The sequence below is a fragment of the Gavia stellata genome, chromosome 15 (genome assembly GCF_030936135.1).
Source record: "Gavia stellata isolate bGavSte3 chromosome 15, bGavSte3.hap2, whole genome shotgun sequence".
In the NCBI taxonomy this organism is placed as follows: domain Eukaryota; kingdom Metazoa; phylum Chordata; class Aves; order Gaviiformes; family Gaviidae; genus Gavia; species Gavia stellata.
This window is the reverse complement of record NC_082608.1, coordinates 2,013,717-2,026,782: the sequence shown is the minus strand read 5'-3', so window position 1 is coordinate 2,026,782 and position 13,066 is coordinate 2,013,717. Positions and strand designations below refer to the sequence as shown.

Below are 13,066 nucleotides of genomic sequence, written 5' to 3'. Positions count from 1 at the left end.
CTACGGTTGGAAGACCTGTAAGATCATCAAGTCCAACCATCAACCCAACCCCACCATGCCCACTAAACCATGTCCCGCAGTCCCTCATCCACACGTTCCTTGAACACCTGAGACACACTGAATTCAATTGCCACCCCAGCATTGCTGCTCTCCCCTGTAGTTTGACCTGCACTGAGCTGAACTAGTCCAGACGAGAGGAAGCAATGAATCTGGAGAAGGCGGCAGGCTACCACACAGCCTTTAAAGAGCAACAGTCGCCTTGGCCTCTTGTTCCTACCTTACTGGGGATGGGTTTGATGGAGAAAACCACATCACAGGGGACTTTGTTCACGTTGCAGATCTTGAAGCGAGCTGTGGCCCGGTGGCCAACCAGAACATTGGTGAAGATGAACTTGTTCTCATCTGTGACAAACACGCCCTTGTCTCGCACTGTCCGTAGGATCCGGCAGAGGTTGATGCTGCTGCAGATCCGATGTTCCTCAAAGATGGACTCCATGTCATCAACCACAAATGCTGTGAGCAGACAAGAGGGAGGGCTGAGGATGAAGAAGCCTTCCTGCTGAATTTATCTGGACCCTCTTGGCCTCTCAGAAGGCTTGATAAGCCCTTTCTGCCTGGGTCACTGCAAAACCCAACCTGGGGGCGGGGGGGGGGGGGGGAGTTGGCTGTGAGGATGGAGCTCAGTCACCCTCAGTCTTAAAGGGCAGCGCTTTCCCTGTATCCTTCCATGCTTCCCTCCCAGCCTCCCCCCACTGGTGGACTTGAAAAGGACTGGAACCTCTGAGGATTTTAAGATGGGACTTTAGGGTTAGGGCGTCTCTCTGTAAGCCTGGGTGCTGATCAGCAGCAGGTCTGGCCAGAGGAACCTGTGGACGGGGCGTACCTGGGAGGCAGGACTCGGCAAACAGGGTATAGGGGATGCCAAGGGGATTGTCCGTAGGGTCTCTGTCGCTGATGTCGATGGACAGGTACTCCTTGCAGATCCCCACTGGCTCTGCGTGGCAGTCCACTGTGATCATCTGCTGGCCCCCAGGAGGGATGGAGCCAAAGCCAGGGTACACCGTGAACATGCCTAGAGTGAGGCGAGCCTGCAGAGAGAGTCCCAGGAGAGGCTTGAGCATCCCCAGCAAGGAGTATGCCACTCCTTGACCTCCAGCCGGGCCCAAGCCCCCAGTCCCAGGGCAGGGAGGGATGATTCCATGGCCCAAAGGCAGCCCCAGGATGACATGAACAAGCTGGGAGGAGCGATAGGCTTGTCCCAAGTGGTATGGAGAAAGGAGTTGGGGTGTAAAGGGTGGAGGTGGTGGCTGGGATCCTTCAACCTCCAGGGGTAAAACAGGAGAGCAGAAACGATGGGAGAGGAGAGAGGGGGCTGGGAAGAAGAAAAAGCAAGGTCATCTCATATCAACGGCCTGGGAGTTCAAACAGGGACGATCTGCATCTGCAGTATTCATAGACCTGTTTTGGCTGGCAGCTACCAAACACAGGACCTGCTCCCCTCCCTTGAGCCCACAACTTCAGGTCTGAGCCACAGCATGGGACTGTCAGTGGGACTGAGAAGCTCCTCCCTTTGCTTGTGGCTGGGAGATGACCTCCGTCATGCAGACCACCAGATCTCATGGCGACGAGCCCCCGAGGCTGGGCACAGCAGCGTCCTCCCACTCCAGCTGCAGTGGCGCGTGTTGGGGAGCCAGAGCCACCCACCTGCATGAAGGTGTTTGCGTCCTTTGGCAGCGAGCGCTTGCTTTGCCTGACTGAGGGAGTCATTTTATCCAAGTTTTCACTCTCATGGGAGCGGGCGGATTTGATTCGATGTGCACTGAGAGGAGAAAGCAGAAAACATCCGTCACGCTGAGCTCCCCCTGCCTTTCTCCGAGGCTGAAGCTGGCCTTCCTCACCATGGAGGAAAGTCCTCCTGCTCCCGGAGAGCTGCCTGCACCACCCATTGCTGTAGCTTATGGATAGGTCAGCTGTATCACCGGCTTTGTCCTACACATGGGGATACTGAGGCGTTTTTCGGCTCCCTGCTCACAAGCCAGTGACGCAGATGGACAAGAACCCAGGTGTCCTGGCTGCTTGTCACAACCCAGCCATGCTGTGGTGCCTCCTCGGGCAGGAAGGGTGGTGCAGGTCTTCTCTCACCTTTTCCTTGGCAATACAGGTGCAGCCTGGTCCGCTCGGTAGATCATGAATTTAAAGTCAAGGACGCCTTTGTTCTCCAGCGTGAAGGTGCAGGTTTTCCTGCTGCCATTCGTCATGGCACCGAAGTTGATGAGCGAGGCAGGGTAAATGCTGTACTTGCTGTACACAGCTTTTGCTGACACCCTCACTGGGACAATAGCGATGGTCTCGCCTCCTTCACAGATGCTGGGCTCAATCACCTGCAACCAGAGGAGGGGTTGGTAAATACAGCAGAGGCCAGGCTCTATCTCTGTCCCCTGATGCCACCTCAAGTCCCCATCAGCTCACCCTCCCTGCTTAAACGCCTCCTCCAGAGCCAATTTCAGCTCTGCTTAGGAAGCATCACAAATGGTTTCTGAAAGACTTTATTATATATGAATGAGAGAGGATTCCCCAACTAAAGCCTTCCTTCCAGAAGACATGTGTCCTGCTTACACTCCCAAAACGCGGTGTGCTAACACCGCCTGGCCCAGGCAGCTCACCTGGCACTGCAGGATGGGTTTGTTCTCAACGCTCATTTCCATCTTGGGATGGAAGAGCAGCTGGACCTGCACGGGATGCTCGGAGGCAGTCAGCACACCCTTCTGCGGCTGGATGGTGAAGTGGGATGCCAGGTCGCGTACGTTGGTATCTGCAGCTTCCAGCTTGAAACTGGGGTGAAAGGGAAGGAACAGACCTCTGCAGTTAAAAATAGCGGTGCCACCAGCACAGCTGGGACTTTGCATAGGACCATAAAAAAAAATAATAAAATCCCCCAGCTCTGCTTGGGGAATTCCAGATCTTGACACAGAGTGCAGACAAACAGGAGTGTTGTAAGCTAACATTGACACCAAATTTTTTCATTCCCTCCTTTAAAGAGTCTCAAAGAGAAATGAGCTGACCCTCAAAAGAGGGCAATGAATCTCAGCAGTGAGGGGCTTACATTTTAGGGTCTCTCCTTCTGGTTCCTGCTGAGCTGTGAAGAATTGCTGGTGTGTGGCTGGATTCTCTATTAAAGTATTTGAGCTTAGAGAGCCCAGGTTTTGTATTTACGTGGAGCATGAAGTAGTCAGCATGGGAACAGGTTCTAACCATGGACAGAAGGGGAATGCAGGCCTGGGTGGCACCATGCATTCACGGGTGGTGGCACCATGCATTCACAGACCAGGCAGCTGGACCCACCTGTACGCAATCTCGTATTTCCCTTTGTTCTTCAGGGTTAGCACCTGCTTTGCCTCATCCAGGACCTTAAGGATCCCAAAATCCACGCTGCCATCTGTACCTGCAGAAAACCCCCAGAGAGAGGTAAGAAATGGTGAATATTTGTGAGCTGCTGCAGACTACACCAAGTGACAAGATACAGATTTGGAGTTCTCAGGTGGCACAAAACCCTTTTCAGCAGGTTCCTCTTATGGAAGGTTTCTCTAGCTACTTTTCTGCCCTTTCCCTTACTTGGAGAATATGTGTAGGGTTTAGCAGCTAAGGAGCTCACTTTCCACCTGCCTGCTTCCAAGCACAGATCCAACAACGCTCTGTGCCATGCCGAGCCTTCACGAATTGCCAAGTGCTTGTTCACATCACTGTTGTTTCAAAGCCCCCAAATCAATCTGCACATGAAGTTGCACACTTCAAAGTTTGGAGGTGAGAGACTCAAGGCTCTCTCTGTGTCCTGACAGTGCTTCACTCCACGCAGCTTGCAGGATACGTGCGTTACGTATCCGTGCCACGCTTGCATGGTATCCCATCCTGTTCCAAGTGCCCTGGTTGCTCACCTGCCAAGGCAATGCCATGCATCGGACTACTTGGCTTCGGGGGCATCCACTCACCTTTAGAAATGCCGATGTTCAAAGCAACGTCATAGGCCTCCGCAAGGATTTGGATATTTTCAACCTGAACAATCCCCAGGATGTTTTCTGCATCTGAAACCTGAGGTGGCAAGAAACAAACACTGCTTAGACCATTCTCAATTCTTTTGGAGGACAACATACGAGGGCTTGCCTCTGCTGGCTGCTTCCACCATGGCTTCCCCTGCTTGACAAGCATTTGTGACTCCCAAACTTTCCTAACCCGTTCATCTCACGGGCTGACCCAGCGAGATTCTGACGCAGTAAGAAACCCTGTCAGCACACCTCAGCCCTCCTCTAGCAGCAGTGTTGCTGCTAAAGCGCCCTGGGAAGCAAGGGGATGTTAAAGCAACCACAAGAAGTGTGAAGTGTCCCAGAGCACCTGGCATTTATGCCCAACCCTCTCCTCTTCAACCACCCAGCACCCTCACTGAAACACAGCCCCTAAACCATGGGGAACAAAATCCCAGGCTGAGAGATTGTTGCTCCATGTTAAGAGCCCCAGACGGACTCCAGGATGGCTGCAGGGAGCACGCCCAAGTCTGGACAACCAAACGACAGCACTCAACCATGCACAGCAGCAAGGTTGTTGTTGTACGGGCTCAGGACGAAGCCTCAAAACCCAGATGTAGGCCACGCAGATGCAGCACCTCTTCCTGAGGTGCTGTACACAGCAGTACATCTCTTCCGGACTCCACAGCATACTTGCCCCATGAAGTTCAGCTACAAGAGCACCCTAGGAAGCACTTAGTTTCCAAAACGTTATCCTTCAGTGAGAGTCCCTTGCTGCTAAGGGACTGGCCCCCCGGCAACACAGGTAGAAGGGAATCTCAGGAAGGCTCATCCTTTTGCCCTCTTGGCAGGGTACCCTTCACGCACAGTCTCCATCCCCAAGAGCACAGGGATCACTCTGCCCTGCTCTGCCAGGGAGGGCACAGTCCCCCTCACCTCTAGTCGGATCATCTTCTTAACCTTTAGAGCCTTCGTGGCCTTGAAATACAGACGCACGCCAAACTCCGTGCGGGGAGCAATGATGCCCTCATCCTGTGACAGGGAGAAGTCCTCGCCAAGGTTTTCCAGCCCGCTGAGCCGCCAAGCCACGGGTAGCAGGGTGCTGTTTCGCAGCACCAGGGTCTTGCTGTCCCTCCTGTAGAGACAAGACGACACTCAGCACCGATTGCTCGACTGTCATGCTAGCCTTGCAACTGAATGCAACTTGGAGCAGCCCTAGCCATGCGTTTGAAACCATATTTTAATGTTTTCCCTATGTCACAAGTCTGAGAGGTGAGGTCCTTGGGGGACAGCTTGGTGTCAGACGTTTATCCAAGAGAAGGGAGATAAGGAAGAGCCACTGGACTGCTCTGCAACCAGCAGACAAGATACCAATGCATCGAGATGCCCATGGCACAGCATTGCTGGGGGGCTATGGAGCTCGTGGCTGTTACAGGATATCAGAGCCAGCGAGGAATGGTGAGCAAGAGACTGGGAATTGCTGGGAAGAAAAAGGGATGCTAGCCCAGCCTCCAACCTGAGTGGCCACACAGCTGGCGAGAGAAGCTGAAGGGAAGCCCACTGTCAGCTCTCGTTGCCAGCAGAGCGGCCGCGGGATGACTGACCTGTGCAGAAGCAGCCTGCCGAAATGCACCTGCTTGGAGCTGACCCCCAGCTCCACCTGCACCCCCTGGCAGCACAGGCGGAAGACCACCGGCTCCGGGTTCTCCTTAATGCAGCAGATGAGGTTGTCTTCCACAAGGCCAGCGGAATTGGGGTACGCCCAAACGCTCAGCTCCTAGCCCCGTCCCCGCAAAAAGAAATACAGAAGAGCATTCAGTGAGCAGGAGGAACGGCTCCTGGGCACTTCTACCAGAGCCTGCCCTACCTGTGCGTCTCCTACCTGCTTCTCGTTAGGTTTCAGCCTCATGCTGGGAGGGTCTAAAAGGAACGTGTCTGCCTTGATGTCATGCTCAAAGAAGAAATGCACCTCTGCCTCCAGTGGGGTGACGTTGAGGATGGTTAACTTCTCGCAGTTGCTGGGATACTGCAGCGCCTTGTACCTGTCCACAAAAAAGGGAAAAGGCTGCAGAGGAGATGCCGGGACCGTTGTCTTCGTCACACATCGAGGAAAGCACTGTGTCCCGGCAGCGGGAGGTTGCACTGGAAGACCGTGGTCTAACAAGCCGGCTAGGAGAAAGGATCACTTTCACGGGCACATTGCACGGTACGCGCATTCGTCCTTGCGTTACTTTGATGTCCACCTCTGTACCCGGTGCCTCCATCCCAGAGGCGTGACGATGCGCAGGCCACTTAAAAGAGCGTTTTATAAAATATAAATTCAAAGGCGCCTGGAAAAATAAAAGTACACCAGGCACATGGGTTCTTCCCCCTTCTTTGTTGGGTTTCCTTCCCTGCAGGGTATAAAGAAACGGTTTTGAAAAGAGGTTTTAAAAGTAGTTTAGCTTATCTCTTTCAAAAAAGTCACAAGGCTGCCTTGTATTTCATGGGTTAGCCCAAAGTCTGAGGGAAGAAAATAGAAAGGATTGATTCCCAAGAGGAATGCTAAATTTTACAAGTGTCCCTTCTTCTCAGGTGTGGAAGAGAATTTGGAGTTAAAGGGTTAAAAAAGCAAACAGAAACCTGAGACCATTCATCAGCCTAGCTAAAGATCCTCTTTTGTTTTTTAAACTGTTTTGATTTAATTTCCTTGGGTTGTCAAAATACCACTAGCTCTCCAGAGCTCCCATGAAGACAAGAACTTCATTTCTAATATTAAAAAAAAAAGCGATGTTAAAAATACAAATACGCCAGCAGCTACCATGCCAACTTTTTTAGGAAGACTTCATCCAGCAGTGAGGATCAGGAAAACGTAATTCCCATTTTTATTCCTCTGCAGGTTCCGCGCCCCCCACGCATATTGGCAGGTCAACTCAAAGTCTTACTAATATTACAGATTAATGAATGGTTTACAAAACCATCAACAGAATAAGTGCTGGTTCAGTTCAGCTCAAAGCACTTTAAAAAAGCACCATAAAGTTCATTTCACAGGTGGTGAAACTGAGATGTGGAGGGGGGACACAAGTTGCCCCAAGTCACCTTCAGACTGGAAGCAACACGTGGCTCTGGCCACCAAGGCACCCACCATGTTGGAAGATCATCTCCATCTCTTCCCAGCTCCTCCGAGACTCATGTGCCTGTTTATCTACCCAAGTTCACACATCTGCGGTCCTTCAACCCCAGGTATCTCCCAGGTCTTTTGCCCGGGCCTGCCCGGAATTGTGCCGCGGGGACAGCATGTCTCAAGCATGTCCATGAAAGCACAATGCCCTGGAGATTCCATCCCAACATCAAGAGATCATCAAGACGTACCGGTCTCTTGACTTCCCACACAGCAGTGGTCCGAAGTGGAATACACCTGTGTCCGTGACATACTGCTTGAAGATTATATCGTCATCGGCCTTGCTCTTCCTCCAGTGAGGAAACACCAGCCTAGGCAGAAAAAACAGGGAATGAGGAGCTGCGAGATACTCCAAGTAGAAAACCTGCTCAGAAGGCCATAACCCTTACTGGTGGCTGAGGCACCAGTACTGGTTCCCAGCTCAGGCAGCACGCTCTGCCCAAGCCAGAAGGCCACAGGGGTACAAGGGACAGCCCTGGCTCGGAGTTTAGGAGGGAGCAGTGTGGGAAGGCTACCACGGGCCAGCCTTACCGCGGGTCCTGGCTGATGGTGGGATACAGGCAGGTGCCCCTGCAGGGGAGCTGGTACAGACGGTTTGTCCCCAGGATCTCAAAATGCAGCATCTGATCGAACTGGCCCAGCACCGTGGAGCTGAAGTGGACCTTCAGTTCCACCTCGCCGCGGGCAGGCACTATCCACCGGCAGCTGCTCAGCCTGGCAATTAAAGAGGAGGCTTCAGACATTGTTAACGAGCAAACGAGACAGGGAGGAGGGTCGTGAACTCGCCATCCCATGGAGGCACCAGCAGAGGGTCCCTGTGGAGCTGGGGACGATGGACCTCATTTGGCAAGATGGACATGAGGCAGAGGGATCACCTCCTCCCTCACAGCTCACCTGACGGATCTCCCTGGGCACGGGACCACGTCCATGCCACTTTGGTCCGCCTCAGGGGGACGTGTGGGTGCTCCGGTGCCTGGTCCCTGGAGACTTCGCCTGCTGCGGCTGGAGCTCCGCTTCTCCCTTGCAGCCTCCCGGCTGCCTGCGGCTTTCTGCTTCCTCGACCGGCCCCTGGTTGGGGTGACCTGCTCCTCTGGCATCTTCACACCAAGAGGAGAGAGAGAAGGGAGAGAGGTGAGACCTGCCCTGAGACATCCCCATCCTGCAAAGAAAGCTGCAGGTCTGCTAACAAACAGGAGAAAGAATAAATAAGTAACCAGCATCTGCTGGTTTCATATCTGCCCAGGGACTTGGGCTTCCTTATTGGACTTTGTTTTGCCTACGAGACCTCTCCTCGCCCAGGACCCTCTCCTCGCCCAGGACCCTCTCCTCGCCCAGGACCCTCTCCTCAAGGGAAGTTGAGGACTTTAGGTGATTTTTTTTTTTCTCTCGTCTTACAGAACCGCCCTATGTCTCAAGCACAGCTGTCTCTTTCGGACAGACAAAAGGGATGCCTGCAGACATGGGACCCTGTCATGTCTTCACTGCCCTTCCACAGTGATCTTTTTCCATCCTCCCCCCCGCCATGCCCCCACCCAGCCTGGTCCCTTGCCCTGGCACCTTCACTGCAGGCATGGTCGGGGCATCCACAGGGCTTTCCATATCCTTCTTTTCATCTTCTGCAGCAGCATCTTCTGGCACAACAAAGACGAAGTGCTTGAGGGCTTCTCCTGCTGCAGGGAGCATCCGCTTCTCCGGGTAGTGGACCACAGAGTAAAAAGCCGTAGGGGGAATAGGAGGCCCGGAAGGACCCAGTCCCAGGTCATCCAGGATCTAAAGCATAAGAGAAACTCCCATCACCTTCATCCTCACACTCGTTCCTTAAAGGCAAGGAGCTTTTGGCAATGCGTTTTTTTGTTTATATGGAGTACAGTGCTTTTTTATGCCCAGTGGGGTGGGCAGGCTCCAGAGCAGTGCCAGGACCTACAAGCGGGACCTAGAGAGAAACCTCTCCCTTGAGCGACTCAGCTGCCCTGGGACCATTTTTAATGATTTCCAGACTGGGAAACTCTCTGAACAGACAGGATGCTTGAACAGAGAGAGCACTCCCTCTTTCCACCCATCTGAGGGATGCTGAGAACCTCCCCAACCATGTGGCTGCTGCGGAGCCGTTGTGGAACATCATCAGTGGCCTGGACAAGGCTCTGTCCCATTGTCACCTGGCAGGACACAACACACCAGGGCCCAGACCATGGCAGGCACGGCATCTGAGCCTCGCAGGGCTTTACCTGCTCTGCTGCTGGCAGCTTGCCACTCTCCAGGATCTTCTTACTCACATCTTCTGAGCTCAGCACCTGGATGTTCAAGCAGGGCACTCCGACATCCTGGCCTCTGGCTGACCCTTCCGCACCGTCCCCTTCCAACCGAGATAACTTGGAGTCCTCAAGAGCCTTCAGTTTTTCCAGTCGCTCCTTCTCCAGGCGCTCTTTCTCCGCGCGCTGCTTCTCTCTGTCCTTCCGGCTCCTGCGGCTGGATAAATACCGGCGCTGGTCTTCTGCTTGGTGCCGCACCTCCTCTTGGTTCAGGGGGAACAGCAGGATACCCTGAACCCTGTCCCAGGATGACAAAATATGTGTGACGTCCTTCTGCGATGCCTCATAGATCTTAAACCTCATGACCAAGTTCTTCTCGCTGTCACTCAGGGCCTCGTTTTTGGTTTCCCCCTGTTCTGGGTCTGAGGGTTGCACAACCACCGCTGGGCACGCATCCGTCAGGGGAACCTTGCCTCGCTTCTTCGTCTCTTCCTTGTCACCTGCAACAGAGTCTGGGCGCTCCTTTACAGGTCCCTTCTTGTCTACCCCCTCGGTGACATCCGACCAGTTGCTGGTGGACACGGTGTTGCTGGTAGATGCGTTCATATTCTGGGCAGGAGGAGCAAGAAAAAGCAGTGAGCATTTCAAAGCACCGACTCAAATGCTGTAGTACAGTGATGACCTTTACAATAGCACCCCAAGCCTCGTCCGAGACCTGTGCTAGGTGCTCTACAAATCCCAGTTCAGAATGCAGCTGGTACCCAGTTTAGCTCAACTGAAACCAAACTCCCCAGTGCCAGACTGATGAGGACTCCTGCAAACCAGATGAAGAACAGAACAGCTTCCCAACCCAAACAGGGAACTTAAGACACCTCCTTATTCCTGTGCAGTCCTCTGGGCTCATTTGTGGTGTGCTGAGCATCCCTGTGGCTGGCTGACTCTGGGAAGTCTGGTTGCTAATGAATACCTAAGGCTTGGTGGTGTCTCCTGCCAGTCATGTAGGAAAAGACACCACATCCCAGACGGATCATGGCTCAGAGGTGTAAGTCACATGCAGAGTGGGGAGAAACGCTGGACTGAAACTATCCAGGGTTTCGCAGTGAATGTACGGAGTTACTTGAAGCCGTGACTCCAAGGCAGCATGATCCTAGAAGAGCAGTTCTCCAACAAACCCATGGGAAAACACACCTCTAGCAGCATGATCCAACACCGGCTGTTGTTTCCCAGCACAGCCCCACGTGTTACTCATGGCCAGGTACTCGTCCCCAGCGCTGCATGTGACTGCTGGCTTCTGGGGGAACGGTCCAACTCAGCGGGAAGGTCCCCAGGGCTTTTACTCATCTCTATAAACACAACCACCCACCTGTCTGACTCCAGGCTGGCTTTTCTTCCCCAAAGCATTATTTTTGTCTCTTCCAAGCTCTCTCTTGCTCCGCCTAGACTTCTTCAGCTCTTCTTCCTCCTTCAGGCGTTCTAGCTCCCGCTGGTGCTTTTCCGCCAGCTCTTTAGCCATCCGCTCCATCTCCCTTCAGCAAGCCAAAGAAAACATCCCTGAGAGTCACCTCCAGAAATCTGGACTCACCGCAATCCCAGCTGGTCCTGCGCTTCACTCATTGACCCTGAGGCCAAGCAGAACCATTAGATCATCTCCATGTACTTCCCTCAACCTGGGGAGGCTGGGAACATCCAAAGTGAGGAAAGGTGGGAGAGGACCTCCAGGACCAGCCAAATCTAGGCTTTGCTGTCATAAAGCCTAAATTGCCCTGCTTCTCCAATAAGGTCCACCTGGAGACCTCCAGCACACTGCCGAAGACTGATCCACCATCGCTCCGTACTGATGCCTGAAGTCCTCTCTTGATTTCCCGGTGTATAACAGCTCACAAATCACTAACACCTACTTATCCCTGCACCAATACTTCCTTGGCTTATCCAGCCCTTCTCCCTGGGCATATCCTGCTCCTTAGGGAGAACAGTCACATCCATCAGAAAGTAAAGGCTGCAGGAACTGCCCTCCTGCAAAGCAGGCTCTGAACAAGGAGGTTTCCTCCTGGAACCCAGTCGTGAATCATGGAAAACTTGTGCTATTGTGCTGGTTTGGCAGGGATAGCGTTAATTTTCTTCATAGTAGCTAGTATGGGGCTGAGTTTTGGATTTGTGCTGAAAACAGTGTTGGTAACACAAAAATGTTTCAGTTATTGCTGAGCAGCGCTTACACAGCACCAAGGCCTTTTCTGCTCCTCACCCCACCAGCGAGCAGGCTGGGGGTGAACAAGAAGTTGGGAGGGGACACAGCCGGGACAGCTGACCCCAACTGACCAAAGGGATATTCCAGACCATAGGACGTCATGCTCAGTGTATAAACTAGGGGGAAAGCTGGCCGGGAACCGCTGCTTGGGGACGGGCTGGGCATCGGTCGGAGGGTTGTGAGCAACTATTTTCATTTGCATCACTTGTCTTTCTTGTTTGGTTTGGTTTTTTGTTGTTGTTGTTATTTTCTTTTTTATTACAATTTTTATTATTATCATTATTTCATTTCGTTTCACTTACAAAACCGTTCTTATCTCAACCCACGAGCTTTCTTTTACTTTTCCGATCGTCTCTCCCATCCCGCTGGGGCAGGGGGGCAGTGAGCGAGCAGCTGGGTGGTGCTTAGTTGCCAGCTGGGCTTAAACCACAACAACTGTCTGTCCTGGAAATCACAATTGGAAGCAGCCCTAGTGACCTCCTCCCAGGGAAACAAACTTCAGCCTGGGCTGAAAGAAGTGCTGAAAGACATGTTTGCTTTAAGCAAATCCCTCCTCGAGTTTCAGGCGGGGACTAATACAGTCTTACGCCTATCCTATGCATCCTCCTGAACACGCTGCTTTGCTGGATGGGAGCTTCTCCCGGGCTCAGCTGCTGCTGCCGCAGCTGAAGGTGAGCCTAAGGACACCAGCTTTTATGGCTGGGGTCACTCAGTACGAAAAACCCTGGGAGATCGGCATTGCAAGGACTTGACCTGCAGAAGGACTGGTATCTAAACCAAGCCAGCACAGCTGTGCCTCACACCAACCCCCAGTGGTGAAGAAGGGGGATGAAGAAGATGAGAATTGAAATAATTAACTTGGAGACACTCAGAAGCGCAGTGGCAAGGCAAGGACAGAGCCCAGCTCCCTGCGTCTCACCAGAGGAAGCTCCTTCCTCCATTGGGAACCAGGGAGGTAGTACTGGCCATCCTTGCGCCCCTTGTAATAGACACTTCTGGCCTTTGCTCTGTAACCCCTCTGAGCTCAACCAGGGTCTCCAGAGCAGGGAAACCCTTCAGGGACACTGTCCTGGGGAGTTACCCATGGAAGGCTTACAGACCTCTTCTTCCTCTCACGCTGGACTTGTCGTATATTGTTATTAAACTGAGCTTTCTGCTCCTCAGAGAGGGCATCATACTCCTCCTCATCCATCTCCCAGAGACGTGCTTTCTCTCTCCTGGCAGCTTCTTCCCGCTCCCGTCCTTCGGCACAGACCAGAGGAGAAACCATTAGCGACCACAAGCAGAGCTTGCTGTTCTGGGTGAGCTGCGAGGATTCACAGCTCTGCCCCGGCCCAGCCTATCATCGGGCCAGGAGATACTGGGGAGCTCATATCCCAGCTCCAAAATTCAGATA

At 53.1% G+C, this 13,066-nt stretch overlaps 1 protein-coding gene across 1 annotated transcript in view; it reads right to left on the bottom strand.

Moving 5' to 3' along the window:
- The window catches only part of HYDIN (HYDIN axonemal central pair apparatus protein), a 150,582-nt gene that overhangs the window by 21,151 nt on the left and 116,365 nt on the right, over positions 1-13,066 (bottom strand). The window contains exons 42-58 of the mRNA XM_059825082.1: positions 12,771-12,912; positions 10,789-10,951; positions 9,402-10,034; positions 8,734-8,946; positions 8,071-8,273; positions 7,708-7,890; positions 7,368-7,487; positions 5,899-6,058; positions 5,621-5,793; positions 4,953-5,151; positions 3,987-4,086; positions 3,343-3,442; positions 2,664-2,832; positions 2,143-2,381; positions 1,705-1,819; positions 884-1,088; positions 278-513 (exon numbers count right to left, since the gene is read on the bottom strand). Of these exons, the coding sequence (XP_059681065.1) occupies positions 278-513; positions 884-1,088; positions 1,705-1,819; positions 2,143-2,381; positions 2,664-2,832; positions 3,343-3,442; positions 3,987-4,086; positions 4,953-5,151; positions 5,621-5,793; positions 5,899-6,058; positions 7,368-7,487; positions 7,708-7,890; positions 8,071-8,273; positions 8,734-8,946; positions 9,402-10,034; positions 10,789-10,951; positions 12,771-12,912 (3,353 nt within the window). The remainder of the gene's footprint in view (positions 1-277; positions 514-883; positions 1,089-1,704; positions 1,820-2,142; positions 2,382-2,663; positions 2,833-3,342; positions 3,443-3,986; positions 4,087-4,952; positions 5,152-5,620; positions 5,794-5,898; positions 6,059-7,367; positions 7,488-7,707; positions 7,891-8,070; positions 8,274-8,733; positions 8,947-9,401; positions 10,035-10,788; positions 10,952-12,770; positions 12,913-13,066) is intronic.